The 27,231-nt window shown below is 40.1% G+C and overlaps 3 protein-coding genes across 7 annotated transcripts in view; 1 reads left to right on the top strand and 2 right to left on the bottom strand.

Moving 5' to 3' along the window:
* The window catches only part of LOC144373104 (transport and Golgi organization protein 1 homolog), a 91,088-nt gene extending 88,456 nt beyond the window's left edge, over positions 1 to 2,632 (bottom strand). For 4 of the 5 annotated variants that reach the window (XM_078036209.1, XM_078036210.1, XM_078036212.1 and 1 more), the window contains exon 1: positions 2,495 to 2,632. The gene's annotated coding sequence lies outside the window, so the exon portion shown is untranslated. The remainder of the gene's footprint in view (positions 1 to 2,494) is intronic. The other variant, XM_078036213.1, reaches the window with a different exon arrangement.
* Positions 31 to 24,108, top strand: LOC144373102 (uncharacterized). Its single transcript, XM_078036208.1, has 9 exons — positions 31 to 34; positions 280 to 545; positions 803 to 2,931; positions 9,151 to 9,270; positions 10,544 to 10,746; positions 13,283 to 13,428; positions 18,233 to 18,302; positions 22,166 to 22,553; positions 23,475 to 24,108. The coding sequence occupies exons 1-3, from the start codon at positions 31 to 33 to the stop codon at positions 1,844 to 1,846; spliced, it is 1,314 nt and encodes a 437-aa protein (XP_077892334.1). The 3' UTR covers positions 1,847 to 2,931; positions 9,151 to 9,270; positions 10,544 to 10,746; positions 13,283 to 13,428; positions 18,233 to 18,302; positions 22,166 to 22,553; positions 23,475 to 24,108.
* The window catches only part of LOC144373101 (vimentin-like), a 19,512-nt gene continuing 12,347 nt past the window's right edge, over positions 20,067 to 27,231 (bottom strand). The window contains 11 exon segments of the mRNA XM_078036207.1: positions 20,067 to 20,414; positions 21,311 to 21,396; positions 21,847 to 21,890; positions 22,324 to 22,545; positions 22,897 to 22,937; positions 22,996 to 23,079; positions 23,488 to 23,658; positions 23,736 to 23,831; positions 26,151 to 26,331; positions 26,558 to 27,048; positions 27,050 to 27,169. Of these exon segments, the coding sequence (XP_077892333.1) occupies positions 20,373 to 20,414; positions 21,311 to 21,396; positions 21,847 to 21,890; positions 22,324 to 22,545; positions 22,897 to 22,937; positions 22,996 to 23,079; positions 23,488 to 23,658; positions 23,736 to 23,831; positions 26,151 to 26,331; positions 26,558 to 27,048; positions 27,050 to 27,169 (1,578 nt within the window). The 3' untranslated portion in view covers positions 20,067 to 20,372.

The raw sequence follows: 27,231 nt of genomic DNA, 5'->3' as shown, positions 1-27,231 counted from the left end.
CATTACACGTCTAGATATTCACAGACTGACATGGGTCAGAACTACCAAATTCCCTTTCCCAGAGGAAAACATTCCCTGTTAACCACTCATATGCTTATTTAAGGTGAACATTCCTCTTCTATGTATGTAAAACCTTTAAACACAACACTGGGAAATTTAAAACTCAACTAACAATCTTCCCTAGCCTTTTCCACAGCCAGCAGTGAAGATTCATCCAGCCGCCACCATGGGAAAAGCAGAATCCAACTGCACTTTCTCAAAGCTCCCCACGTCACCAAGGTTCCTTGCTCAATATTTACATCACGGGGAACATTTTATCCAAAATTAATGAAAAGAAGGGCAAAAGCCCAAGGAAAAATAACAAAGCCCCAAGAACTGCAACAAATGTCAGCGCCCTCCTAGGCGAGCCGCAGCTGCTGCTGCCAGTGTCCACGCAGCTCCGCTGCCCTTTGTGGGAAAGGCCGCCCACGGACAGCTCCCCGCCCCAGCCGCCAAGTAATAGGAGCAGCCAAAAGGCCCCGCAGCTCGGGGACACCGGCGTGGACGCCTGGCGTGAACCTAGCTGTCGCCCCCCTAACTGCCCACGCCCCAGGACCCCAGCCCCGCCGTCCTACCTTGCCGCCTGAGGGAAGCTGCCGCGGCCCCTACTGCCCCCCACGTGGACCCCAGCCCCACCGCCTTACCTGCAGTGGGAATGAAGCTGCCTCTGCCACCGCCTCGGCTGAAGCCCACGCGGACACCATCCCTACTGCCCTACTTCCCGGCTGGAATGAAGCTGCCGCCGCCGCTACCACAACACTAGCTGCCCCCAAAGCCGACCGAGGCGGCGGCGGCGGCGGCAGGACCGAGAAGGAGGCGGCGGCGGCGGCAAGGCGAGGCCGCTGAAGTCGCCCCTCGCCCCCCTGGCTGCTACCCCCACGCTGACCCCCACGCCAACCCCCACCCTCCCTCTTCCTTACCCCGCGGCAAGAAAGAAGCAGCTGCCACAGCGAGGCGGCGGCAGGACCGCGACCGAGGCGGCGGCGACAGGACCGAGGCAGCGGCGGCAGGACCGAGGCGGGGGCGACAGGACCGAGGCGGCGGCGGCAGGACCGAGGCGGGGGCGACAGGACCGAGGAGGCGGCGGCAGGAACGCGAGGCCGCTGATGTCGCCCCCCGCTCCCCTGGCTGCCACCCCCACGCTGACCCCCACGCTGACCCCCATGCCGACCCCCACGCTGACCCCCATACCGACCCCGACCCTCCCTCTTCCTTACCTCGCGGCAAGGAAGCAGCCGCCACAGCAAGGCGGCGGCAGGACCCAGAACGAGGCGGCGGCAGGAACGCGAGGCCGCTGAAGTCGCCCCCCGCCCCCCTGGCTGCCAGCCCCACGCTGACCCCCAAGCCGACCCCGACCCTCCCTCTTCCTTACCTCGCGGCAAGGAAGCAGCTGCCACAGCGAGGCGGCGGCAGGACCCAGAACGAGGCGGCGGCGGCAGGACCGAGGCAGCGGCGGCAGGAACGCGAGGCCGCTGAAGTCGCCCCCCGCCCCCCTGGCTGCCACCCCCACGCCGACCCCCACGCCGACCCCCACGCCGACCCCCACGCCGACCCCGACCCTCCCTCTTCCTTACCTCGCGGCAAGGAAGCAGCCGCCACAGCGAGGCGGCGGCGGCAGGACCGAGGCAGCCGCGGCAGGAACGCGAGGCCGCTGAAGTCGCCCCCCGCCCCCCTGGCTGCCAGCCCCACGCCGACCCCTACGCTGACCCCGACCCTCCCTCTTCCTTACCTCGCGGCAAGGAAGCAGCTGCCACAGCGAGGCGGCGGCAGGACCGAGGCAGCGGCGGCAGGAACGCGAGGCCACTGAAGTCGCCCCCCGCCCCCCTGGCTGCCACACCCACGGTGACCCTCACGCCGACGCTGACCCCCCACGCCGACCCCACCCTCCCTCTTCCTTACCTCGCAGCAAGAAGGAAGTAGCCGCCACAGCGAGGCGGCGGCAAGACCCAGACCGAGGCGGCGGCGGCGGCAGGACCGAGGCAGTGGCGGCAGGAACGTGAGGCAGCTGAAGTCGCCCCCCGCCCCCCTGGCTGCCACCCCCACGCCGACCCCCACGACGACCCCGACCCTCCCTCTTCCTTACCTCGCGGCAAGGAAGCAGCCGCCACAGCGAGGCGGCGGTGGCAGGAACGAGGCGGCGGCAGCAAGGCGAGGCCGCTGAAGTCGCCCCCCGCCCCCCTGGCTGCCACCCCCACGCTGACCCCCACGCCGACCCCCACCCTCCCTCTTCCTTACCTCGCAGCAAGAAGGAAGCAGCCGCCACAGCGAGGCGGCGGCAGGACAGAGACCGAGGCAGCGGCGGCAAGACCGAGGCAGCGGCGGCAGGACGGAAGCAGCGGCGACAGGACCGAGGCAGCGGCGGCAGGAACTCGAGGCCGCTGAAGTCGCCCCCCGCCCCCCTGGCTGCCACCCCCACGCTGACCCCCACGCCGACCCAACCCTCCCTCTTCCTTACCTCGTGGCAAGAAGGAAGCAGCCGCCACAGCGAGTCGGCGGCCAGACCGAGAACGAGGCGGCGGCGGCGGCGGCAGGACCGAGAACTTACCTCGCTGTGGGAAGGAAGATTCTTCTGCCGCAGTCCTGGCTGACCACCAAGCAGACTCCAGGCTCCTCCCCCGCCCCTTACCTCAGGGCGGGAACGAAACTGCCGCCGCCTGGCGCCTCGGGGGCCCCCCTGCCTCTGGCTGCCCTCCACGCGGACCCCAGCCTTGCTACCTTACCATTCCGCTTCAAGCAGGCTGCCTCCGCTGCCCAGGCTGCCCCTCACGCGGACCTCAGCCTTCCTCCTTACCTTGCCACATGAACTATGCTGCCGCTGCCACAGTCGCCTTCGCCGTCGCTGCTCCAGCTGCCCTCTACACGTACCCCAGCCCTGCTTCCTTACCTCACTGGGTGAGTAGTTTTGCTTGTTTGTGTATGAGTACCCCACAATAGACTTTTGTTATTTAAGAGGGCTACAGGAAATCTTTGCCTGTTCTTATATTTAGGAATACAGTGACAAGGAAAGTGTGAGTTTCTGCATGGGTGCACTCATAGCTATGTGAATTGAGTGCTTAACCCACCACATTCATTCACTGACTGCAGAACCATGTCCTGTGCACATGACAGAAAGTATGTGCAATATGTATCTCAGCAAAGCTAAAACCATCACCCATCACAGACTACCCCAACTTCTGAGAAAGTGTGAGAATCAGTGATCTTTATATTCTAAGGGTCTCCCTATCATATGTAACATAGAAATATATATGTGATATAATTAATTCTAACATATGCTTTTTATCATCTCTAAAATCAAAATGTACCATCCAATAAATGATGTTTTCAATCACTCTTAGACAGGCAGCAATTGTGATGCAATTACATTGCTTGGGACTGCATGAACTTGTCCATTGCTCTTTATATTGTGATGTACAATAAAAATCCAAGAACAAATAAGTTTAAGAAAATTATTTCAATAAACAAAAAATAAAAATTCTAAGTAACAGAAAATATTATTACAGTTTAATTGGTAATGATTTTTCATTTATAATGGCAAATAAAATGTTGCATCTTTGAATTAACTCTTTAACTTGATATTATAATTTATACCATTGTTTAACTGACAACAATTTTTCTTCAAGGCAAAATAATGATTATATTATAATCAAACTTTCAATTTCATGTCATGGCAAAAGCACATACTAATTTTTAAGACTAGTCATTTATCAATTTGTTGACTATGTTAAAGAACTCAGAATTATTGATATAGTTAAATGCATTTATCTATTAACTAGGCAGTAGACATTACAAAATGTTTATACTAGATCTGGAAAGATGATTATAGCTAATAGTTCTTAAGCACTTACCATATATCAAGCACTATTCTCAGTTCTGTACGTGTCCTAGGACTTAATCCTTTTGCAGCACTATAGGGTTAATATTATGACTATCCCCATTCATTTTATATATTAAGAAACCAAGGCATTAGAGGCCAAAAAATTGTCCAAAAGATACATAATAAGTGTGGAGACAGGATGTACGTTAAGATTGTCTGACTGCAGAAACTCTGATCCACTTAGACACTATAGTCACAAATGTTTGTCCTTGCCCTTAAGCAACTAAGTCTAACAGAAGAAAAAATATACCAATTAAGTTTAAGGGTAATGTCATAATGGAGTTAGATATAAAGATCAAGAGATGTGCAGGAGAAGGATCATGTAAGTTCGTTTGTCACGACATATTTGTGTATCGTTATCTAATAAATGTCTGAGTACTTTAACTTAAAAGTCCAAATTATCAGCAATTTACATTTTGTAAAAAGAACAACACTGTCCTTGTAACTATTCCTGCTGATCCTGCAAGATCAAGTACCAGAGAGGCCTCCCAGGCATTTGTCAGTGGTTGCTTAGTTGAGCCAAATTGAGAGCTCTGCTCCATTAGTGAAGCAGCAGCTTTGTAATTTTCTAAATCATTAATGAAAACACTAACTCACAGTTCTCCTAGCTAAAATTTTTGTTGGAATTGATTTTATTAGCATACAGTTCTTTAAAACTTTATCTAAAAATATTAGATTCAGTTGCCAAAACTCTAAATTTCATTCAAGGAACTACATTCATTATGTTTAAGTAAACATAAATTCATGCCAGGACATCATAGAAAGAAGATAACACATACATTTTTGATAACTTTGGCCATAGATTTTTTTTATTTATTTCAGACAGACCCTGATTCCAAATTATATGGGAAGTTTACACTTTGAACATTGTCATTGTTTTGTTTGTGATTTGTGGGATTAAAGAAAAAAAAACACCTGGTCTAGTTTTTTTTTTTTTTTTTTTTTTTTGCGGGGGGGGGTATAGTTTGACTTTTTAAAAAATGTTGGATTTTTTTTTCTGATATATAAGTAAATAAAAGGATGAATTACCTTAGAACTTGATAACTCTTTTCCAGGGGAATATGAGTTTTCTAAGATTCATTTTATGATCTGTATATGAATATTTTGAGCATCCTTCTGAGATTATTTAGTTGTAAGATTTAAGAAAATTTAACTTTTTAACCCAGGTTATCCCAGATTATAGCCAGTGTAAGATTTAATTTAGATATTTTATTTTCAGAATGTGTTACAGCAAAAAATAATAGCAACAACAACAACAACAAAACAAACAAACTCAAAATTATATGGTAATTTGCTAATTTATTTTTTATTGCAAATAAATTGCAAATAAAACTGTATAATTTCTCAAAAATTATTTTTGAACAATGCATTTATTTATTTTTCCAACAATTCAAGTAAAATATATGCCAAATATACATACACACACATATATATACAGATATACATACACACACACATATATATACAGATCTAAGTCTTTTCCTTGAATATATGTATATATTTGGGAAGTAAAGCATATTTTTGTTTAAACATAAAGCATGTCTCAATTCCAGATTTTTCTTTTATTAGTATGTGGTTCTTAAGATATTGATGTTGCCATTAAAACATTATAACATTTCTATGACCTAATTTGTATGCCTTCTATTAATATTTTATAGTCACATCTAAGTAGAATTATTTTGCTTTTGTTTACCTTTGCATTAGCATATAGTACTCATTTGCTTAATCTTTAAAACCATTAAACATTTACCTTTAATTAATGTTTTAAGCTTATTTAATTTAGTTCATTAATCAGTAATCACTTAGCTTTTAGCCAAATGACTTTTCCATAATCATGGCACTTTTTCTCAATGTACTATACCCACAAGCCGTTCATCTCAAAATGTGGATATTTATTAAATAATAAAAGCACCTCTTCTATGATGATGTTAGTTTGAACATTGCTACTCAGGCTCCCTTTGTACTGTTTTTGGAGCAAAGTGTTCCACCATATCCCATTGATTAAAATAGCATTTTCTTTTCCTCACCATTAACAAATGTTCATCCCTTCCCAACCTCTTTCTTGTGCATTTGGAAGATTTATTAGCTGGAGACAGGAAAAGCCCTTGTAGCAGTATACCCAGGAAATTATTGTTGTTATTATCATTCAGTTATTGTGATCCCCTTTGAGAATGTCACTGGCCAAAGTAATTTGAATCGAAGTGTAGAGTATGTTATTCCACTCTAGATTCTGCAAACTGCACATTAAATAATAGGTACAATAAGTTTCTCCTTTAACAGGGGCTCCTAATTTGTGTGAAGTTCATAGAGATTGAGAGTCTACTTGTTCACTTTTCTATTGTCATGGTTCAATTTAGTTAGAACAGCAATGTTCATTGGTATATTTATTCTGAAGCTAAATTTTATGTTATAATTATATGTTTTTAATATAAAATCACATGTTCAATTGTATTTTTCTTGAGATATTATCAATCCAGAAATAATATAGACATGTAATATGTATATTCTGATCTAATGATGCATTAATGAATATTAAGAGCATTTTCCATAAAGATACACATTTATATCAGAGAGTGATTAGTTTCTTTATAAAAGAGTTTTATATCATGCTTTTTAAAAGTATATTCTTCTAAAATTTCTCAATTTTCACAAAACTGTCAACTGTACTTCTAGTTTGGCCATAAATCAGTACTAATTTACATTTTGTGGGGATTACTGGGGATTGAACTCAGGGACACTCAACTACTGAGCCACATCCCAGCCCTATTTTGTATTTTTATTTAGAGAAAGGGTCTCACTGAGTTGCTAAGTGCCTTGCTTTTGCAGAGGCTGGCTTTGAACTTGCAATCCTCTTTCCTCAGCCTCCAGAGCCTCTGGATTATAGGTGTGCACCACCATGCTGGGTTACCATCTTCCATCTTGATAGGGGACATGTAATACTTGTTTTGCCAGAATATTGGCAAAGGAAGATAACAACTAAACTAACTCATGACAAACACAAAGAATGACTGAAAAACAAATGATTATGTTAATAGTAATAATACTAATGTCCAAAGTAATGATAATAATAATGATGATGATTGAGAAATACATTATTTTTATGCTATTTAATTGGATTGCTATAAATATTTTTCCTGGATCCTGGTAGAAAAAGTGAACATGTATCTTTTTTTTCATGCTGCATTTACAGAATTGTTTTTGATATGTTATCCTGGCTCCTGTTGTTAGGAAGAGAACTTAGTTTATTTCAATTCACAGACAACTTCAATTGTTTTATATGGTTAATCTTTTTAAGTATTCTTGCATTTGTGAAAATTCTAATTTTGTTTAAATAAATATAAATTTAAGTTAATAAGGAAAAATTATTAGACAGTTTAATATTTGAAAGAATATATGTGTTTAGAGTGATTTAGAGATACAATTTTACTATTTTCATAACTTATACTTGTATAATCTTAAATATTTGGAGATAAAAAATTATGACACTTTTTAAAAATTGAAACAAAATTTCAAATACCTGATATAAATTGACTAATTAATGCTACCTAACTAGTCATAAAAAATATTAAGCTGTATGTGGAATATGAAGACCTAGAAATATGTCAAAAACAATAGCTATAATTGTGTAATATTAGAGTATTTGTGAGCACAAATTATAAAGTATGATGTAAATAAAATCACTGGATAAACATAAAAAGTTTTGTGGTAGGTTGCATATGGCCACTGAAAGCAACTGAAAGAAAAGTAAAGGCAAAGATCTAGTTAGGTGCTTATTTTCAATTGTCCTAACTGCTAAAAATAAAAGGAAGAAATCGACACCATCAAATTCCCAAAATCATTTAGTTAATAAGCATTTTAAGGCTCCATATACTCAAGAAGGTTAAGTGATTGACTTTCATTGTTATGATTTTAACAACCACAACAAATAATAATTACCAAAGAGAATTTGCTAAATATTTTAAAGTTGAAGCTATTTTGTAGTATAAGATAAAGCTAAGACCAGTACTAAAATAATCAAATTGACTAAATTCTGTTTATTTTCAGAATATTATGTTGCTTCTTATGAGAGCCTTAACAAGTGTATTCTCTCTCTTTTTTTCATTTAATTTGCTATATCCATCTTTTTATATATTTATTGTCTTCCAATTTCTAATAGTTTTTTTTTTTGTTGTTGTTGTTAGATTCCTAAGTTAGTTACCTTCAGATATCCCAAGACACAAAAGACATATCAAGTAGGAAACCTACTTCCCACCTGCTTTTTCATTTAACCTCATTAAAAAAAAATCCCTCACTGGAGATCAGATTAAACAAAATAAGCCAAACTCAAAAAGGTAAGAATCGTATGTTTTTCCTCATATGTGGAATCTAGGAAAGAAAAAAAAAAGATGTAACAGGTACACTATTGAGGAAACAGGAGGAGATCAGGTAGAGGGGAGGAAAGGGTGAGGGAAGGTAACTGTAACCAGATTACCTGGTGATTCGAGTGCAAATTGAAGTTGAACAAGCACTCTCCAAATCCCAGTTGGGTGGGCAAGAAGCAAATGGTCCCAGAATATTTCTACTCATTAAACGTAATAACCCCATTACTGAGTATTCAGTGTGAACAAGCATTTCATGTTAATTGTGTCTTCTTATTGCTAGAGTCGGTCAGGATAACTATCTTTAATCCTCTTTTTCAGTTGAGAGGACTGAGCCTCAGAGAGATTAAGTAGTGTTGTAATGACAAAGCCAATAAATGGAGGTTCCTGAATTTGGACACAGGTTCATCTTCTGACAAAGCTGTATAATTTCCCAATGTTATTACTGATTTTTGAAGAATTGTTTTTGACAAAGTATGTGTTATGGTTTAGATATGAGGTGTCCCCCAAAACTCGGGCATGAGACAATATAAGAAGGTTTAGAGGTGAAATTATTGGGTTATGAGAGATTTAACCTAATCAGTGCATTAATCCTCTGGTACGGATTAATTGGGGGGTAACTAGGGCATGTAGGGTAAGACTGAAGTAGGTGGGTTATTTGGGATGTGCCTGTCGAGTACATATTTGTCCTTGGTGAAAGAAGTCTCTCTCTGCTTCCTGGTGCCATGTTGTCAGGTGCTTTCTTCTGCCACACCTTCCAACCATGATGTTTTGCCTTACCTTGGATTCAGAGCAATGGAGTTGGCCACCTGTGGCCTGAGACCTCTAAAACCGTGGGCCCCAAATAAACTTACCCTCCTCTAAAATTATTCTTTTCAGGTCTTTTGGTCACAGCGGCAAAAATCTGACTAAGCCAGTGTGTTCTGAGGTCATAGAAACAACAGAATTTTGCTCATTTCACTCTTTCCTGGACTGAACTTCTCTGACTATACATTTCAGGTACAGGATTTAATCAAAAATCTTCCATCTACCTAGTGAATTAAAGGACTGTAATAAATAATGCAGAAGTCAGTAGATAGTCTTAAATGTTATATAAATAATTATAATTGTGATTATTATTAATAATATATAATCATTAATAGTATAATATCAACTTATTATATCAACCATATTATATTAATATAATAAAGTATATTAATAATATTATGATTATTAATAATAATATTATTGTGTACTAATCACAATTATTATTATTATTTTACTTAGATTAGGTTTTTAGGAACACTGATGAATATCCATTGGGTTTTAATCCTTCCAATTCCCTGAAGCTAAATATGGCCTTTGGAAAAGCCCTGTGACTTCTAGACCCACCAGTAGATGGCGGTGTTTCTTTGGACACCACAGCAGTTGCAGTTTTTTTCCTATCCATCTTCATCACAATAGAATGATTCTGCTCCTTGAAAAAAAAGAAAAAAGAAACTTTGCTTTAGATTAATCACATGAAATCATTTGACAGGTATTTTAAGAGACTTACTTACAGGTATCTGAAGAAACTTGCTTTCCTGACAAGGGAGGTTATTAGTAGCTTCTAGTGAGGGATAAAAATTATGAGAGGGATTAAATAAAAGAAACACTTTCTGAATCATTAGATGCTAGACAGGTTAAAATACCAGAAAAGTACACTGTAGCACTCAATTTGGCACTAGGTAATGACTTAATGGTTCTCTCGATTTCTAATATTCTATGTGGAACATTTAAAACCTGTGGAGGCTTGATTAGCAAACAGTTTTACTTCACTTTGCAAAAAGAGGATGCAATCGGTTTTGGGTTGAAAAATTCAGAAGTGCTTTAGGATTATTCACAATGCCTGTTTTATAATTTGGTAATTTTGTAGATTGATGCTAAGAGTCATTATGTTCAAGAAGTTTGAAAATTTAGTAGTTTTAGTGTTTCTGAGAACCTAATGTATTTTTAAGCTAGATTTTTTTTTAGTTTAGTTTAGTATTTTATATTGGTTGAGAGCACATATTTTGGAACTGCATTTACAGCTTTACAATTTACTAGCTGGGCCACCTTTTCAATATTCCTTAACTTCTATCAACCTCAGCTTTCTCAGTTGTAAAATAGGGTTTTGGTTTTTTTGTTTTGTTTTGTTTTGGTGGTAGTGGTGGTAAAATGGGGATTTTAATGCTTGGTTTATAGGATGACTGTGAGGTATCCATCGTATAACTAGGAAAACATCTTTTCTCTCTCTCCACATTTCCCACCCAAGGGCTGGTTTTAGACCTGTAGAGAGAAGTTGGCCTTCCTAGATTTGATTTATTTATTCAGCCATCATCTATAATGTACATACTGTATACCAGGCAGTATTTGATGAATGTGAAGATACATCAATGAACAGACCAAGAAGGCTCCTGAGCTCATGTGACTTCCATTCTAAAAGGGGTCCCAGAAAGTCATCAATTAAGCAAACAAGTAAGTATATAATGATGGAGAGTAATGCATGTGTTGGAGGGAAAAAAAGTGTTTAGGAGAAAAATAAGGTAGATGAACGGGGAAAAAATGAAAAAGATCAAGGGAAGTTACTTTGAGGAAGTGACATTAAAAGAAAATGATAATTTCAGAGCTTTAGCGAGGAGGCCTTTGATAATTAGAGAAGGCCCTGAGAAGATGAATGGATATACAGGATTTCTGTTCTGAAATGCAGACAGAGCCAAAGCACAGTCTGAAAAATGAGAGGATGAAAAAGGAACAATGTCCTATCTAACAACGTCGTATTTTTCCCCTCAATGGCAGATTGGAGGAATATTAACAGATCATGCTTCATTTAAGTAAATATTCTTCTTTAATAAGAACCATTGTTTCTAGTGACAAGCAGGTAACTGTGGATGTTCTTTCTAGAGAGGGCACTGTAGAACACAGCCAACTGACTGTCACCTCAGTATGTCCCTCTGCATCTGCTCAGAACCACTGTTACCTCTGGGCTGTTTGCACCAGTGATGGATCATGGTGGGTCCATTTGCCTCAGGAACGATTCCTCTAATGAACAACTTTAGCTCAAACCACCTCCCCGACTGCATTGTTCTGGTCAATGATTTTCTTAGAGAACCACTATAAGAAGAGCCTCTAATCCATTCTTCCCCCTACCCTTCACAGATGGCAAACTTGCACTGGGTTCTAAAGGCTCTCCCTAGCTATAGTTTCCCTAGGCCCGTTTTTTTTTTTATTTATTTTTTTTTGAGAGAGAGAGAGAATTTTAATATTTATTTTTTAGTTTTCGGTGGACACAACATCTTTGTATGTGGTGCTGAGATCGAACCCGGGCCACACGCATGCCAGGCGAATGCGCTACCACATGAGCCACATCCCCGGCCCCACCCTAGGCCCTTTTATCTGCCCTAAATATTGCATCTAATAAGCATCTTAACCATCTAATGCTGTCTTGGCTTCTACTTCTTAGAAGATCTGAACAGACACAGTTGGGACCAGGAGTGGTCAGAGAAAGCAGATGGTAAGATGAGTTCCATAGGCCAAGGCTGACAGTAGGCAAGGCAGACACAGAGCTGGGCTTGGTTATAAGTGTGAAGATGGGGCCATGTGGCATCCCTTAGCTATCAGATGCCAGGGAGCCACCATGACGGTAAAGACTGGCAAGGATGAAAGGGCCTTCTAGGGGGCTTGACTCTCAGGACATTGTGGAGATGAGTCATAGAACCTGGCTTCTTTCAGGGCAAAATACAGAATTAATCAACAACGGGCCTTCTTAACTTCAACAACCAGAGGAAAGAAAGAATGGAGGAGCCGGAGGCAGGTGGCAGTCACCCAGTAAAAAAGTTTTGATCCCTTGCTTAGTTTTCTTAAGTCAACTTTCAGATCTAGACACATTGACTGAAGAGATATGGGGTAGCTTAAGAGAAAGAACCCTGCAAATGCTGCAATAGTAACTTCTGTAACATGTCCCAAGTCCTTCAAAGGGACAGGGTCCTGCAGCCATTTATTGGAGTAACTGCACACTGGGGAATGAGAGAATGCCTAGACCTTTTGAGGACTTTCAGACACATGGTCACAACTGACAATAGTATCAGAGATCCAAAGGAGCACCAAACTCTTGTGTTAAATTGGAGGATTATAGGGGTCAGGAAGCAGTCTAGAAAATGTCTAGTTCACAATGGGCCCACTGGTACTTTTTCTAGTCCCTGAGTGTATTGTTGAAGCAACATACTTGAAAGTTTAGGTGTCTCCACATTGAGACAGACATTGGCCTATGAGGTAAGAGTTACCATAGTAGGAAAGACCAAACAGAAGTCTATGAATCTTTCTCCCTTCACCCTTCATCTAGGGTAATAAATCACAATATCACATCCCAGGGAAATAGCAAAAATAAACGCCATCATTAAAAAACCCAAAAGAATGTGGGGATGGGGTGGGGGGTTCTATCGTATCTATTTAATCCATTAGTCTCTGAGCCTTGCAGAAGCTGGCTAGATCCAGCAACATGAATGGAGATTACTGCACATTCAGCCAAGTAATAGCCCCAATTTCAGCTGCTGTGCCGGACATGGCAGTGTTGTTAGAGCAGACTAAAAATTCCTCAGGTAAAGGATGTGCTCCATTAATTTAGCAAATGTTGTTTGTATTTTTATTTTACTCTATTTGTCTCAGAGCAATCTGTATTCCCATAAAATAGACCGAAACATTAGTTTACAATTTTGCTTCAGCTTCTTTTCACTCTCCATTGTCAGTTGTGATGTAATCCAAAGATATCTAGACATCCCACTGAGCATCCCATTGATCCACTCCATCAATGCCACTATGCTGATTGAGCAGGACCGGGAAGTAAAGTTTAGTGTCCCCTGGTAACAAACATGCTCCAGAGGGTCAGATAAAGGTCCTGGGAAGAGTCAGGGACCTGCCCCTTCAATAAAGTATTAGAGACTCAGTAGTCAGGGGTATACCTGAATATTCTCTCTAGAGTGAAAAAGAATAATGTAGCTGCATTTCTTTTCTTCAGAGAACAGCACACCACTGGCTAGATCCCTTTGGGCTATGGGAGCAACATATTCCACACATAAGTCTCCCTCCCCAGTTCACATCTGTGGTCATCTGGGCAGAGGTGCCAACCAACTGAAAGAGAAATAACTTGAGCTTGGTTTACAGGTAGGTTGGCTCAATTTGTGGGTCTAAGTTGAAAATTTAGAAATGGTTGCTGCCAACCATTGCTGCCACATTCACAAATGATCTTAAAAGATGGTGGAGATGGTTGGGGAGATGTCCCAGTGATAGGATACATGAATAAACTTGGCATGAAAGGAGAAGTAGCCCAAAAGAAACTACATAGAAATATCAGGGCTGAGAGCAACAATGTCTGGCTAGTCAAAGACCTAGAAATAAATGCACTGAGCTATTGGACAAAAAGAGGGCTGGGGAGGAGGCATGTGGTTCTGAAAGCCAAACATAGGCCTGAGCATGTCGAATTCTTGAATAGAACAGACTGGAACTGCATGGATGACATATTCTGCTTCCACTTTGCTCTGTCGGTTTGAAGAAGAAGAAAAAAGAAAACCAAACTCAAACAGTAACTCATAGGCTTGATAGGTGACAACACACAACAGGCAGAATGATTTGCTAATGCTCCTGGCAATTGGAACAAAAACTGCCTGCTTCTGTCAGATCCCACAGGGAGAAACATTTTGAAATAAAATTTGCCTTGGGCAGATTGTATTGTTTCATAGGCAGTTCATCCTATCTACCACATGGGGAAAGCTTCAACCTATCCGTTTCTTTTCTCTCATAGTAAACCAACTTATGATCAATGAATCACGGAGGGAGAGAGAATTTATTTGGAGGTAGTGGGGAGAATGTTCAATTATCTGACTATACTCCCAACCCTGCATGTGTTCCATGACATAACTGCAGCTTATAGTACCTGTATTTAATTGGAATTGTGTTGTGCACAGGTTAAAGAGTCAATGAACAGGAAAAGAAAGACTTTAAAAATTGTCAAACATAAGGCTAGCTTCCTAAAATGAACTTTAGACTATATATATATATATATATATATATATATATATATATATATATATATATTCATAGTGAACAATTAGATACAAAATTTGTGTATTTAATAATCTTTAGAGAGTGAGAAAGGGACATTAAAACTACCTAGTCATTATTTCTTTTCTCCAAGGAGGGACTTGCTTCAAGTTTAAGATGAAAGTGGCCAGAAAGAGAACATTGGGCCCATAGTACAGAAAGCCAGTGGAATAAAACTAGTATATAATGATCCCATTTCCTTGTTAAAAACCCATAGTAAAATTATTTTTCAATTAATACTTATTAGAACAATCCTTATCATAAATAAAATTTTCATGCATGTGCTGATTTTGGCATACTCCATTAAATTCTCTTTGTGTCTATTCTATATCAATCTACATCACTATATTTTGCTACAAGATACCACTGTGTATCAGGACATTTTCCTACCTCGATGTTCTACTTCTTGTCTTATCAAGGAGTGTCTCATCTTCTCTTGGCCCTTTGCTTTTTCTTCATACATAACTTGTCTGTAAATAGTTTTGAGTTTTCGAAATAATCAATCTTGTCATTTACAATTTATGGCCTGTTAATCTCCCCTCTTTATTTTCTAGTCTTTTAATTCTTTACTTTTTCCTGTAGTATAACATTTAGTAGGAGTGGGGATAGCAAGTTTCTTTGTTCCAGTTGTTTCTGTGTATACACTTGGTTTCTTATAGTTACCTGTCATCAAGTTTAAAAAGGTCTTTGCATTTTTATATTTAACTAGATGTTGAATTTTGTAGATTTTTTAATGTATCTATCAAGTTGATCATAGGGTCTTCTCTTCAATCTATTAAAATGTTAAATTCTGTTCATCGCTTTGAATATTTAAAAATGTTGCATTTCTGAGCTATGCCAAATTTATCTATGATTTTGATGTATTTATAATACATACAGACATTTTAAAAACATATTGCTAGCTTTGAGTAGCGGCAAGGAAAATACATCAGTAACATCCTGTGCTTCAGGGGGCATAATTAACTGACAGCACCCCCTGCTGCTTCTCTGGATTTGCTACAACATTTGGGTCAAGATACATTTCCTCTGGACTGTACATGGTGAAAATGGTAGTGACCCATTCCTTCTGGGCCTTGAGATTCCCCTGATGTGAGACTGACTTGAGGATTCCTCATTGACTTGGTTGAGACATTTTCTGCACTGCAGTCTGAGGCTACTGCAGTTGCTCCCTCTTTCCCTGTATCCTTTCTTGGTGTCAGGCCTGCGTCACAGCCTGAAGGCTTGCCTATCTACTGATGTTCCTTCCAATTTATCCTTCTAAATAGATCACTTCTGCATATGGTCCCAACTTTTGTTTTTTCAAAGAACCTGGGTCAACACAATTTGGTTGGCTGATATGTCTTGAGGATATGTGTATCTGTCTCCATGAATAAAGTTGACGTCCAGTGTTTATCAGCTTTGGTGTCTTTGTCTAGTTTTGTAATTGTGTCCCTTCCAACGTTCACGATGAAATATGAAGTATTGGGAGGGATGGTGTGACAGTTAGGAGGTGACTGAGTCATGAGAGCTCTATTCTCATGAAAGAGATTAAATGCCCTTATGAAAGGGCTTGCCGGAAATTCATCCCTTTCCACCCCTTCTATCCTTTCCATCATTTGAGGACACTGCATTCATCTCCTCCAGAGGATGCTATGAAAATGAAGCACCTTGGAAGCAGAGACCAGGCCCTCACCAGACACCAAACCTGTTGCATCCTTGATCTTGGACTCTCAGTCTCCAAGAACAGTAAGAAATAAATGTATGTTCTTGGTAAATTATCCATTCTCAGGTATTTTCTTGTAGTATCACCAATGACTAAGTCAACTATCTTCATATAATGAATTAGAAGATGTTCCCTCATTTTTATGATCTGAAAGTGTTTATGATTTGAATTTTGCAAATTAAATGTTTGGCAGAATTCAAGTGTTATACCATCTGTTGTTTGTTTATTTATTTTTTCAAGAAAGACTGTCAGGTTTTCTATATCTCTCTGCAAGCCCCTGGATCTCAGACTTCCTGATCTCTAGAACAATAAGAAACTAAACTCCTGTTGTTTAAACCACCCTATGTGCTCTATTTTGTTATGGAAGCATGAGCAGAACAATTCAGACCCTTCATTTAGTCGAGGTCGGGCAGGTTGGAGAGACAGCATTCTCTTGGACATACTGTTTGCTTTTCTTGCTTACTTTAAGAAGCCCATGAAGGCTTAGTCTGTCTGAGCTGCTGTAACAAAATGCCTATATTTGGTGTATTAGGAATAACAGAAACCTAAATTCTTATGATTCAGGAGGCTGCAAAGTCTATGACCATGCCACCAACAAATTCCACCTCTAGTGAGGGCCCGAGTCCTAGTCTATACATGGTGCTTTCATGCCGTGTCCTGCTAGTGGAAGGACCAGATAAGCTTTGCCAGGCCTCTTTGATAAGGCACCAATTTCACTGATGAGAGCTCTGCCCTCTTGATCTCGTACCTCAAAGGCCCCACCTCTGAATACCATCCATTGGGACTTTGGTTCCACCATATGCATTTTGGGAGAACACAAGCATTCAGACCAGCTGTAATAGAAGATGGTGTCCCTCCCCTTCTTCCTCTCCTCTTTACTCCCTTAATCTCACAGTCTTAGAAAAGAGATTTTGTTTTCTGAGTGGCTTTGTTAAAAGTCTGGTTGTGGAAAGGGAAATTACTATTGTATATTTCAGGGTAAAATAAGACATTTGTTTCATACACCAGCATTCTCTTCCATTTGTCATGGTTGTGAGAAAACTGAGTTGGATTTAACAGTACCCTGGGTAACTTTCTACAGAAGTATCCTTTATGTCTTAATTTCCTTCTCTCCACCCTCTACATTTTTCTGTTATCTCCTTTAATCTTGGAATAATGTTATATATAAAAGAACCCAGCACTAATCTCTGCTTCACCCTAGGTGGTGAGAACATGGTTTCTTTTATGAGTTTTTCAAAGTGGAAGATAAGGAAAATGCTAACAGCATAATTAAAGACAAAAATAAAAGAAGACTTAATGAGATTTTAATTCCTATGACATGGGCTCCTGTGAGGCCTTTTCATTAAGGTCTAATTTCTGACGGTCACAGATAAGAGAGGCCAGCTCATGTTTTCCACTTCTGGGATGTGATTTTTGAAAGAGCGATAAGGGATTTTGAAGGATGGGACCCCAGTAGTCTTGAAGGGTATGGGCCAAACTCCTTGTCATGAATTCTCTCTTCCCTTAAAACAAAACAAAACAAATTGTGACTGACTTCTTAATTCCTTTTAAATACTAAAGGGTCATTTGTGTGAAGAAAACCAACATGAATCTGAGGCTTCCTGGGATGACATTCATATAAACCGAACAAAGTGAGAAAGGAAATAGGGTCAGGATGCTGAGGGGGGAACATGGTGAGCATGGCTAAAAGACTGAGAACAAAACCAAAAATCAAATAGAAAAGGTTTCTTGATCCATTTTGTCCCATTATCTTAGATGTAGAACACTTATAAAAATTCACATATAGTATCTGATATATAATTATATAATATAAAATGAGAATTTAATTATTAAATCTGATATTAATATAATAATTATATTAATTATATAATTAATCATATATATAGGCTCTTGGTTATGACTTCCAACTTATTTTAATGCACCTGTGTCAACTGCATTAAAATATTTGCAGAATTCAGAACTTGGGACTTAATGGGTTAAGGGCTTAGATATCTGCTAGTTTACACTGGTGAAGCAGATCATACCATGGCAGTTGTTGGAATAGGGGTCAACCACACTCAAGAAATCCCAATATGAACAGAATAGCCTTCTTTTTTTTTTTTTTTTCCTAAAGACAGAGTGAGAGAGAGAGAGAGAGAGAGAGAATTTTTAATATTTATTTTTTAGTTCTCGGCAGACACAACATCATTGTTTGTATGTGGTGCAGAGGATCGAACCCGGGCCGCAAGCATGCCAGGTGAGCTCGCTACCGCTTGAGCCACATCCCCAGCCCCAGAATAGCCTTCTTACTAGATTATTCTAAGGATAGGATGACAGGGGTAACCTATTGTCTGAAATGGTACATTTGTGAGTCTGAAAGGGGCAGTTCTAATAATTGTGCTGACACACAGGTGTGAACTATGACTACTCCAGGCAAGTCAGGGTTCAAAGTCACCCTAGCTAGGAGTCACTTCAGTGGCCAATCATTTCTTTACTTCTGCTGTGCCTGTTGTCACAAAATGATAAAAATCACAGCTAACATAGCTGCCTATAAGCAAGACTTCCCGTGAACTATTACTATTCCCCTCAGCAACTTCAGAGAGGGATACAGCAAGCACAGAAAAAAATTACAACATATGTCTACTGTATTATTTCTGAAGGATGTGGGATAATAATAATAAAGATACAGGAAATGGTGGTTTAGAGAAGTCCAGGAATGTACCCAAAGGAGTTTCACTCCAAAATACACACTGTCAACCATTATAACAACTCTCTTGCCTCTGGGCAATACCTTCCTTCTTCTATTTCTCTAAATTTTATGAACTTTCCTAAGGTCTGCCCCATGGCAGGTCTATAGGAAGCTTTTTATGACTACACTACTTATTCTTACTGCTCCAGGTTTTAAAACCTCATTACACTTACAGTTAGCACTGTCTGGCCATGTGATGTACATGTAATAATCTCATCTCCCCAGTTGAAAAGGCAGGGATTTTTATTTTGTGTCTGATACCATTTTCCAAACACAAAGGTCATTAAAATATCTATTCTATTAACTCTGCAGGTGCCAACTTTAATGACAGATCAGCTGGTTGAAAGGGCAGGCCTGAGGGAAGAATTCTATTTTAAAAGTTTAAATCTATAGATGTAAATACAAGTTTACATGTTATTTATGCTCACACAACCGCATACACCAAAGCACGCCACTTTTCATAACTTGAAACTTGGTGAACTTGCCCCATTTCTCTACATCCTGCAAGTGGAAGTTGCATTTCCTGCAACTTTGGTCATTGCTTAATGATTCAAATCCCATAGTGGAATTTGTACTAATCTTGTGCTGCACATACAGAAAAAGAAGTTTGCATTTTTTAACTTTATGAAGTCTCTGGACTTGAAATTACACGTGAACATGGATCCAGCTGAACTCATGTTATAAAGAGGTCTATCAATTTTGCACACGTCATTTTATTACACAGGTTCCCAACTACTTACATCTGGGTATTATTCTAATAATCTCATCAGAAATTGAAAACATTGTAAGTTGAAAATGCATTTAATAAACTTAACCTACAAACAAGCTCAGCAACACAGTATAGTGCAGTGTCTCTTGTTTTGTGTGGTAGACTGGGAGCTGTGGCTCACTGCATATAAGAGTACTATACCATATATCACTAGCCTAGAAAAAGACCAGAAGTACAATTTCTACTGAATGCACAGGGATTTTTGTTCATTAGGAAGTAAAAAAATTCTTCATTGAACCATCCTGAGTGGCGGGCCATCTATATTGTATCTAATTGTAAATTTTTTCTTTGGTGTACAGGATTGAACCTGTATCTTACCACTGAACACTGCCAGCCTAAATTTAAAAGATAATAGTAACAACTGAAAAGAAGTGAGCATAAAGAAATAGAATTTACTAACTTAGTACCTAAATATTATTTTAGTGGCAAATTAACAAATAGGATCAAAGAGATAATTGTTCTAATGTTATACAGTAAATAACACCGTAGAAAAGTTTTTCTAAAGATTTATTGAAGCAGAAACAAGTTGCTCAGATACTTGCTGGAAAAAAAGAAGTTTTAATGGTATTCAAAAATACTTTTTAAAAATTATTCTAGCACAAGACTTCTTTGTAAACTAGATTATGTTGTAAACTTTTTTTCTAAATCTTTTAGGAGTGTCGGTTGTTAAGATCTAAAGCTCGTTCCTATTCCAAATCTATCTTGCACTCCTAAAAAACTGCAGAAAGGCACTTGAAAGCTGTTTCTTTAAGATATGGATTTTTTTATTCTTGCTGGTAATATACTGCTGCACTGAGTATGTACAGCTTTTATTCAAGGTCATCATGATGCTGAGAAGTTTCGTTGATAACCTGTTAAAAATAAATAAAACTCAAATCAAATATAATACTACATGCAAAAGTTTAAATTATTCCATAAATCACAGCAAAGAAAAATCTTATTAAACATATATAATTTATTGTGCCATTTGGAAGGTCGCACTGATTCTACATGGTAAGAATTGCAGCATAGAGGGACTGATACATGTACAAAATGCCTGTCATCTATAGGCAAAGTAACTATCCATGGAATTTATGGCATACCAAAAGAAAACTTTTCAAAAACCTTTGTTTTTGAAGGATGCCATAAAAACTCTATGCAGTAAAACTTAAAAGCAATAAAGGCATATTAAAATGAATAGCAAGTACATTTTAAATTTATGTGTAAGGGAAGATTTCATGATTACACTAAAGTGCAACCATGTATTTCCTAGTACAGAGCGGTAACAAGAAACCAATTGATCTGTAGGCACATTCTTATAATAAATGAAGAGGTTTAGAAGTATTTAGGCAACAGTCATTAAGACAGGGCCATATGTCCAAGATAAAAACAATCCTGATATTGAGGTAATGTGGTGAAGTAGTATAGGAAGTAACTTAAGGAAGTCTTACTTTCATTTCAAATTAAGTACCACAACAGTTTGCTAATTCTGGAATGAAGGAAGAGAATTACTATACAATCTCATCCTGGAGCCAAATAATTACTAGGCCATGTGTATTGCTGAAACAAGCAGTTTATTCTTGTAGCAGGCATGAAAGGAAGAAAAGGCAACTTCTCAAATTAGCTAGCTATTTCTGATATATAGGTTTATTGACTTGAAAGGGGATTGATACCCTTCTGAAATTACTCCATTTTATTTATTTTCTTTTAATTTGTTATTGTTTGTTTTAATTATTTTTTTCCATTTTTCAATTTTAAAGATACCAACCTGTCCATCTCTAGTTTCAACCGACTTAATCAGAAGTGTCCTTTTTGAGTGGGTGTCAACCAGAGGGAGTGAATCCAGATTAGTTTCTAAATAAATAATACAAAAAATAAAACTTTTAAAAAATGTAACCCATTTTACTCAAAGAATTGATTATTTTGCAATTGTTTGAAAAAAAGTGCTATTCCCAAATAATTCTACGATATATTATCTGTTTGAAAAACAAGTTATCTAATACCTCCTTGCCCTCATGAATGAAACGTTACAGTGTACTCCATTAGGAAGGAGCAAAATTAAGTTTACATTTAACTTGAAGTGTAACATTCAAGAGAGTACTTGGATTTGAAAATTATGCATGTTTTCTGACATTTTGGCATTTTTCAGGTATCAGAAAAAATGAGGGCTTTACCATAAACAGATAAGATATGGATTTCTTCTTTTATTCTTGCTGGGAATATACTGCTGCACTGAGTATGTACAGCTTTTATTCAAGGTCATAACCTGTTGAAAGTTTTCAAAAAAGGAAATAAAATGCTTACCCCTCAGGTTCAGGGAGAAAAAGTTGGGAAGAGGCAGAGAAATCCTATAAAAAAGACAAAGGAAAAACAGTAAAATTGTTATCCTCTAATAGCAAGGAATAAATTTATATACTCCTCATTTTCATCCAATAAAAATTACTCTTGCAATTCACATTAGAGATGTGTCTCATAACTATTTACCTGTGGTTGGTCCCATTAGTACATTTAAATTTTATTTCAAGCATTTCCTCACAGAGACATAAACTAGAGACATTACAGAGGGGAAATAGTGTGGATTTTGACAAACTATGGGTTCTAATTCCAGTTCTGCTATTATTAGCTCTGTCTGTGGCAGGTTGCTTCCTCTGAACCTGAAGTTCCTCATCTATAAGGAGTGGAAAGGAGTTACCTTGAAGAAATGTTCAAAAGATAAAAAGAGGGGCAGAGTGCCTTGGAACTCCAGCTACTAATTCGCACATAAGAGTCTGTGTTCTCTACCTGCTCTCCTCGCCTTCCAGCATCTTCCTGTAGGTGGCAATCTCAATGTCAAGAGCCATCTTAACATTGAGCAGGTCTTGGTATTCACAAAGGTGATGAGCCATTTCTTCTTTCATGTTCTGAATCTCATCCTGCAGGTGGCCAATAGTGTCTTGGTAGTTAGCAGCTTCCACGGCGAAGTTCTCTTCCATTTCACGAATCTGGCGTTCCAGGGACTCATTTTGCAGGAGGTGAGAAGGGCTTCTGATGTTACTTCCTGGAAACACCTAGCTATTCCCAGAACCAATTATAGATGGTATACAATGGTCCATTAGTGGAAAAGGGTGCCCACTCTAATTTTGGATGGAGAATGTGAGCAGCAAGTTCCTCTTACTGCAAGCAACCACAGATTAAGCTAATACCTCCAAGAATTCCATCTAGTGCTTTGTGCGTCTATCTGGAGCACTCATTTTCTTTGGACAAATATATAAATTTTTTTCACTTGAAATTTTGTTCAGGTGTCACTATTAGCTTGGTCAACAAAATGGATCCAAGCTCATAATTTCCTCCTTTTACTATGGGGTGGTACTCACAGTTCCTTTAAGTGCATCCACTTCGCAGGTGAGAGACTGCACCTGTCTCCGGTACTCATTTGACTCCTGGTGCATCCACTTCGCAGGTGAGAGACTGCACCTGTCTCCGGTACTCATTTGACTCCTGCTTTGCCTGGCGCAGAGCATCATTATTCCGGTTAGCAGCCTCAGAGAGGTCAGCAAACTGTTGGGAAGAAATCAGAAATGGATATTGTCCACATTCGAGTCTTTTCACTCTTAGGGAAAGAAATCATAATTCTGACCCAGTGTTTTCTGAACTATGTCTAGTTTATGTTTTGAAGTTACAGAAAGAGCATTAGAATGCTGACTTTAGTTTTCAAACAGTATTCATTCTATTGAACTCATTTAAATATAGTGGTGTTGGGGATTTCTCTGAAGTACTGTAAAAGATTAGTGAAAACAGGGTCTACTATTCTAAAAGAGGCACAGTGCATGGTGGGGAGGCTGTAGCAAAAGATTTAAGTTAAAGCCAGCTTTTGAGCCAAGCTAAAAAATAGTTAGAAATCACAGACAGGTGTAGTGTTTTCAGAATTGCTTTTCTTTTGTTCTACCACACAGACTCACTGCATACCTTGGACTTGTACCATTCTTCTGCCTCCTGAAGGTTCTTGGCCGCCACACTCTCATACTGCTGACCTACATCACGCAGGGCAGCCGTGAGGTCAGGCTTGGAGACATCCACATCAATCTGGACATGCTGTTCCTGAATCTGAGCCTGCAGCTCCTGGATTTCATGAGGGAAAGGACAGACAGAAGGTCAGTCAGGTGGACAGGGAGCAGCTTTCCCCTCATTCATTCACTGACAGCTATGCCACTGACCTCATCATGTAGTTTCTTCAAAAACGCGATCTCTTCTTGCAAGGATTCCACTTTACGTTCAAGGTCAAGACGTGCCAGAGATGCATTGTCCACATCCTATTTTGAAGAGAGAAAAGACAAGCTATAGAGGGTGCAAATGTCTACGGTTTATCTCATTTATTCATTTTAAGTTAATCACATGAACCTAGTCTCTTTACTATGGAAAAGACATTGACAAATTTTATGACCCTTGAATAAGTTTATAAATCACTTTGTGCTACACTATGCTATGTTCTCTTTTCCTATTTATAAATTTGAACTGGGACTCAATTGTTTGTACTCAAAGGAACTAACAGACAGCCTAAAAATAAATAAATGTATACTAACATGGTAATGAGTGCTCAATTATTCTTGAATCTACATTTTTATCAGTAGTGTTTTATTATTTTTTAAATCTAGAAAATCAATGCTGCAGAGTTTTTACGATTTAATTCCATGGAATAACATGATGATCAGGGTGAGCAAATTTCATTTCACAATTTCATGTAACATGAGTACATGTAAAACAGAAATTTGTGCTTCAAAAGTTTAAGCATATATCTAAGTTCATTTTTTCTCTCTCTCTCCCTTTCTCTCTGTGAAAATGTTCTGATATTTATCCTTGGGATCCAGAGCAACTATTTCATTTTCTGGCATCCAGGTTACAAGACTAGATTTATATCAAGTAGCTATTCAATCCTCCAATTCAGGATATGCACAGGCAAAGGTGCAGCCAGGCAAATAAGAAAAAGAACTATATTTGTTTTGTCTTTTCTAGTGAATTCTTCTCCTGAAACTTCCCTGACTCATCCTATATGGGTGTGTCTATCTTCTTCACTTGTTACTGTGTCAATTCAGTTACTTAACCAGTTTCACAATGACTGGCCAAAATGTTTGCACAGAACAAAACTACAGAGAGACTTCTTGCTGATCTTGTTCTTCTTTGTTTTCACTATTTATGAAGTCTACATTCCAAACCAGAATGTGTGATCTTGCAAATAAGATTTTATTTCCCCTCCAGGGAATGTTTAATATCCCTTATCTTGTAATAACTTGGATTACAGTTTATTAATAATTTGCATTATAGTTTATAGCCTTATAGTATTAAAATGTTGAGACACTTATCATCTTCATGGAAAAATGTTTAAAAATGGAATAGAAAAAATTCATTTGGGCTTCCTGTTAAGCCCTAAAAGAGATATAAAAGATACTTTATTAACCTCTTTTTAGATCTTCAAAGTGACATTCTATTTCATGGAAGAGAATGAAGCATTTATTAAATCCCAAAACAGGGAATCTTTCATATTGTATTGTTTTATATTAACTCATAACTCTGCAGAAAATATTATAGGAACAATGGTCATAAATGCTCAAGGACTAAAATAAGGCACATATAGCTGTGTTTCAATTGGTTTGGCAAATGTGTTTCAGATTAAAAATTTTATCCTAGACTATTTATCTGAAAGAGTTTTGCAGCAAATCCCATTAAGTGTTCCCAAGAGCAAAACTATGCTGGGAATCTCCCTGGTTTAGGATACCAATTTTAACTCCATCTAATTTTGGAGCAAAAATAAAAATCTTTTCATATAATTCCATTATTCATCCTTGGGTTTATTTTTGTTAATGGAGAGAATAAAAAGAATATAAGGACGCAATAAAGAAAGGCTTCTCAAAATGTGAGAAGTGACTGTAGCTTTAAGAACTTTACACATCACATAATTTACCAGTCTGGGGCAGATATTAGATAACGGATGTTAGCAAATACTTGTGCCCAATTAAAACTATGCTTGCATCATTACATATTCAATAAGAATGTAGCCTGTTGCATAGCTGCTCTGGGAACACAAAGACTCCTATTATTTCTGTCCAGAGCCATCACATTTGCTAGAATGTGTGTATCTACATTCCATAGTGAAGCCCATAGAAACCATTAATACCCTTCAGCCACAGAGATAGATGGCTTCTTTTCACCCTTATTATATCACAAAATAGTTGTGCATAGTGATACCTCCATCTAACTTTAATGCCACAATAGGACTTGGAAAGAAGAAAAGAAACTTATTGGCTTAATTCCAGTTAAACTAAATTTCTTATCCTCCAATACTTTTTACATTTTAAACTATAGGGCTTTAAACTATGTGTGTGTGTCGTGATATTGTAAAAGTGAGCCAACTTAGCTTAAGTAAACGACAAACTAAATCAAACTGTATGTGTTTGAAACCAGAATGCCAATGTGTTACAAAAATGAGACAAGAGCTGCTGCGCCATCTCCACCCTCACCAGAGACTAAAGCTTTTAGAACTCCCACCTTCTGCAGTTTTAGCCGGACCTGGGGGTACTGCGCTGAGACAAAACGCTCGATGCAACAACTTGCAAGACAAACCCCTCTCCCACTACCCCTGAAAAGCTTCTTCCATCCCTTTGTCTTGCTTCCTTCAGAACTATCCTCTCCCCCCTCCTTCCTTCTGGCAACTGGCAACCCCCCAGGAGAACCAGGAAACTTTCTGAAAGTTTGGGGAAATCTCTCTCATCTGTCCGATGGCCTTCAACAACAGATAACATGGTAGTTTGAAGAAATCTGTAACAAGAACCGGAGCGTTCTTGGGCAATAAGTAGGGGGAGAAGGGAAATGCTAACTGCGAGGTCTAGGTTCAGGGCGGGGCTGCGCCACTGCAACCACAGCCTCACTCCCCCACGTTCTCCCGAGAGCCGCAGCCCCGGGCGTGGCAGCCACTCGCCGGGGTGCTGTTCCCCTCTCCCTCCATTTCCGTGCCCCCAGTGGGGCGCCGTGAGCACCGTCTTACTTCTCTCGGAGGCGCATGATGTCCTCAGCCAGATTGTCGCGCTCCACTTCCACGCGGGCCTTGTCATTGGTGAGTTGGTCCACTTGCCGTCGCAGCTCCCGCATCTCCTCCTCATAGAGGTCCCAGAGACGCGACTTGCCCTGGCCCTTGAGCTGTTCGAGCTCGGCCAGCAGGATCTTGTTCTGCTGCTCCAGGAAACGCACCTTGTCTATATAGTCGGCGAAGCGGTCATTTAGCTCCTGCAGCTCTACTTTCTCGTTGGTGCGGGTATTCTTGAACTTGGTGTTGATGGCATCGGCCAGTGAGAAGTCCACCGAGTCCTGCAGCAGCCGCACCCCAGGCACGCTGCTCCACAGGCGCACGGCCAAGGAGCGCGAAACATAGGCACCGCCTGGGGACGAGGCATAGAGGCTTCGGCTGGTGCTGGGGCGCAGCGCGCTACCCAGGCTATAGGTGCGGGTGGACGTGGTCACGTAGCTCTGACTGGAGCTCGGCCGGCTCGCTGTGCCTGGGCCGCCGAAAATCCTGCTTTAGGAGGATGAGGACACAGTCCTGGAGGACATGGTCAAGGAGGGAAGCGGTGATCTGGGCGGCTGCAGAGGTGCGGACTGTCTCCGGGAGGAGAGGTTAGCTAGAGCGCGGTGGGTGTGGGCGGTGGGAGCGCTGCTGCGTCT

Source organism: Ictidomys tridecemlineatus, unplaced genomic scaffold (genome assembly GCF_052094955.1).
Source record: "Ictidomys tridecemlineatus isolate mIctTri1 unplaced genomic scaffold, mIctTri1.hap1 Scaffold_233, whole genome shotgun sequence".
NCBI classification, from domain to species: domain Eukaryota; kingdom Metazoa; phylum Chordata; class Mammalia; order Rodentia; family Sciuridae; genus Ictidomys; species Ictidomys tridecemlineatus.
The sequence above is the reverse complement of the archived record's forward strand: the minus strand, read 5'-3'. Positions and strand labels throughout refer to the sequence as shown.

Coding starts and splice junctions, on each gene's coding strand:
- LOC144373102 (XM_078036208.1), top strand. Junction 546..802: donor TCGGGGACACCGGCGTGGAC/GCCTGGCGTGAA, acceptor CCACAACACTAG/CTGCCCCCAAAGCCGACCGA.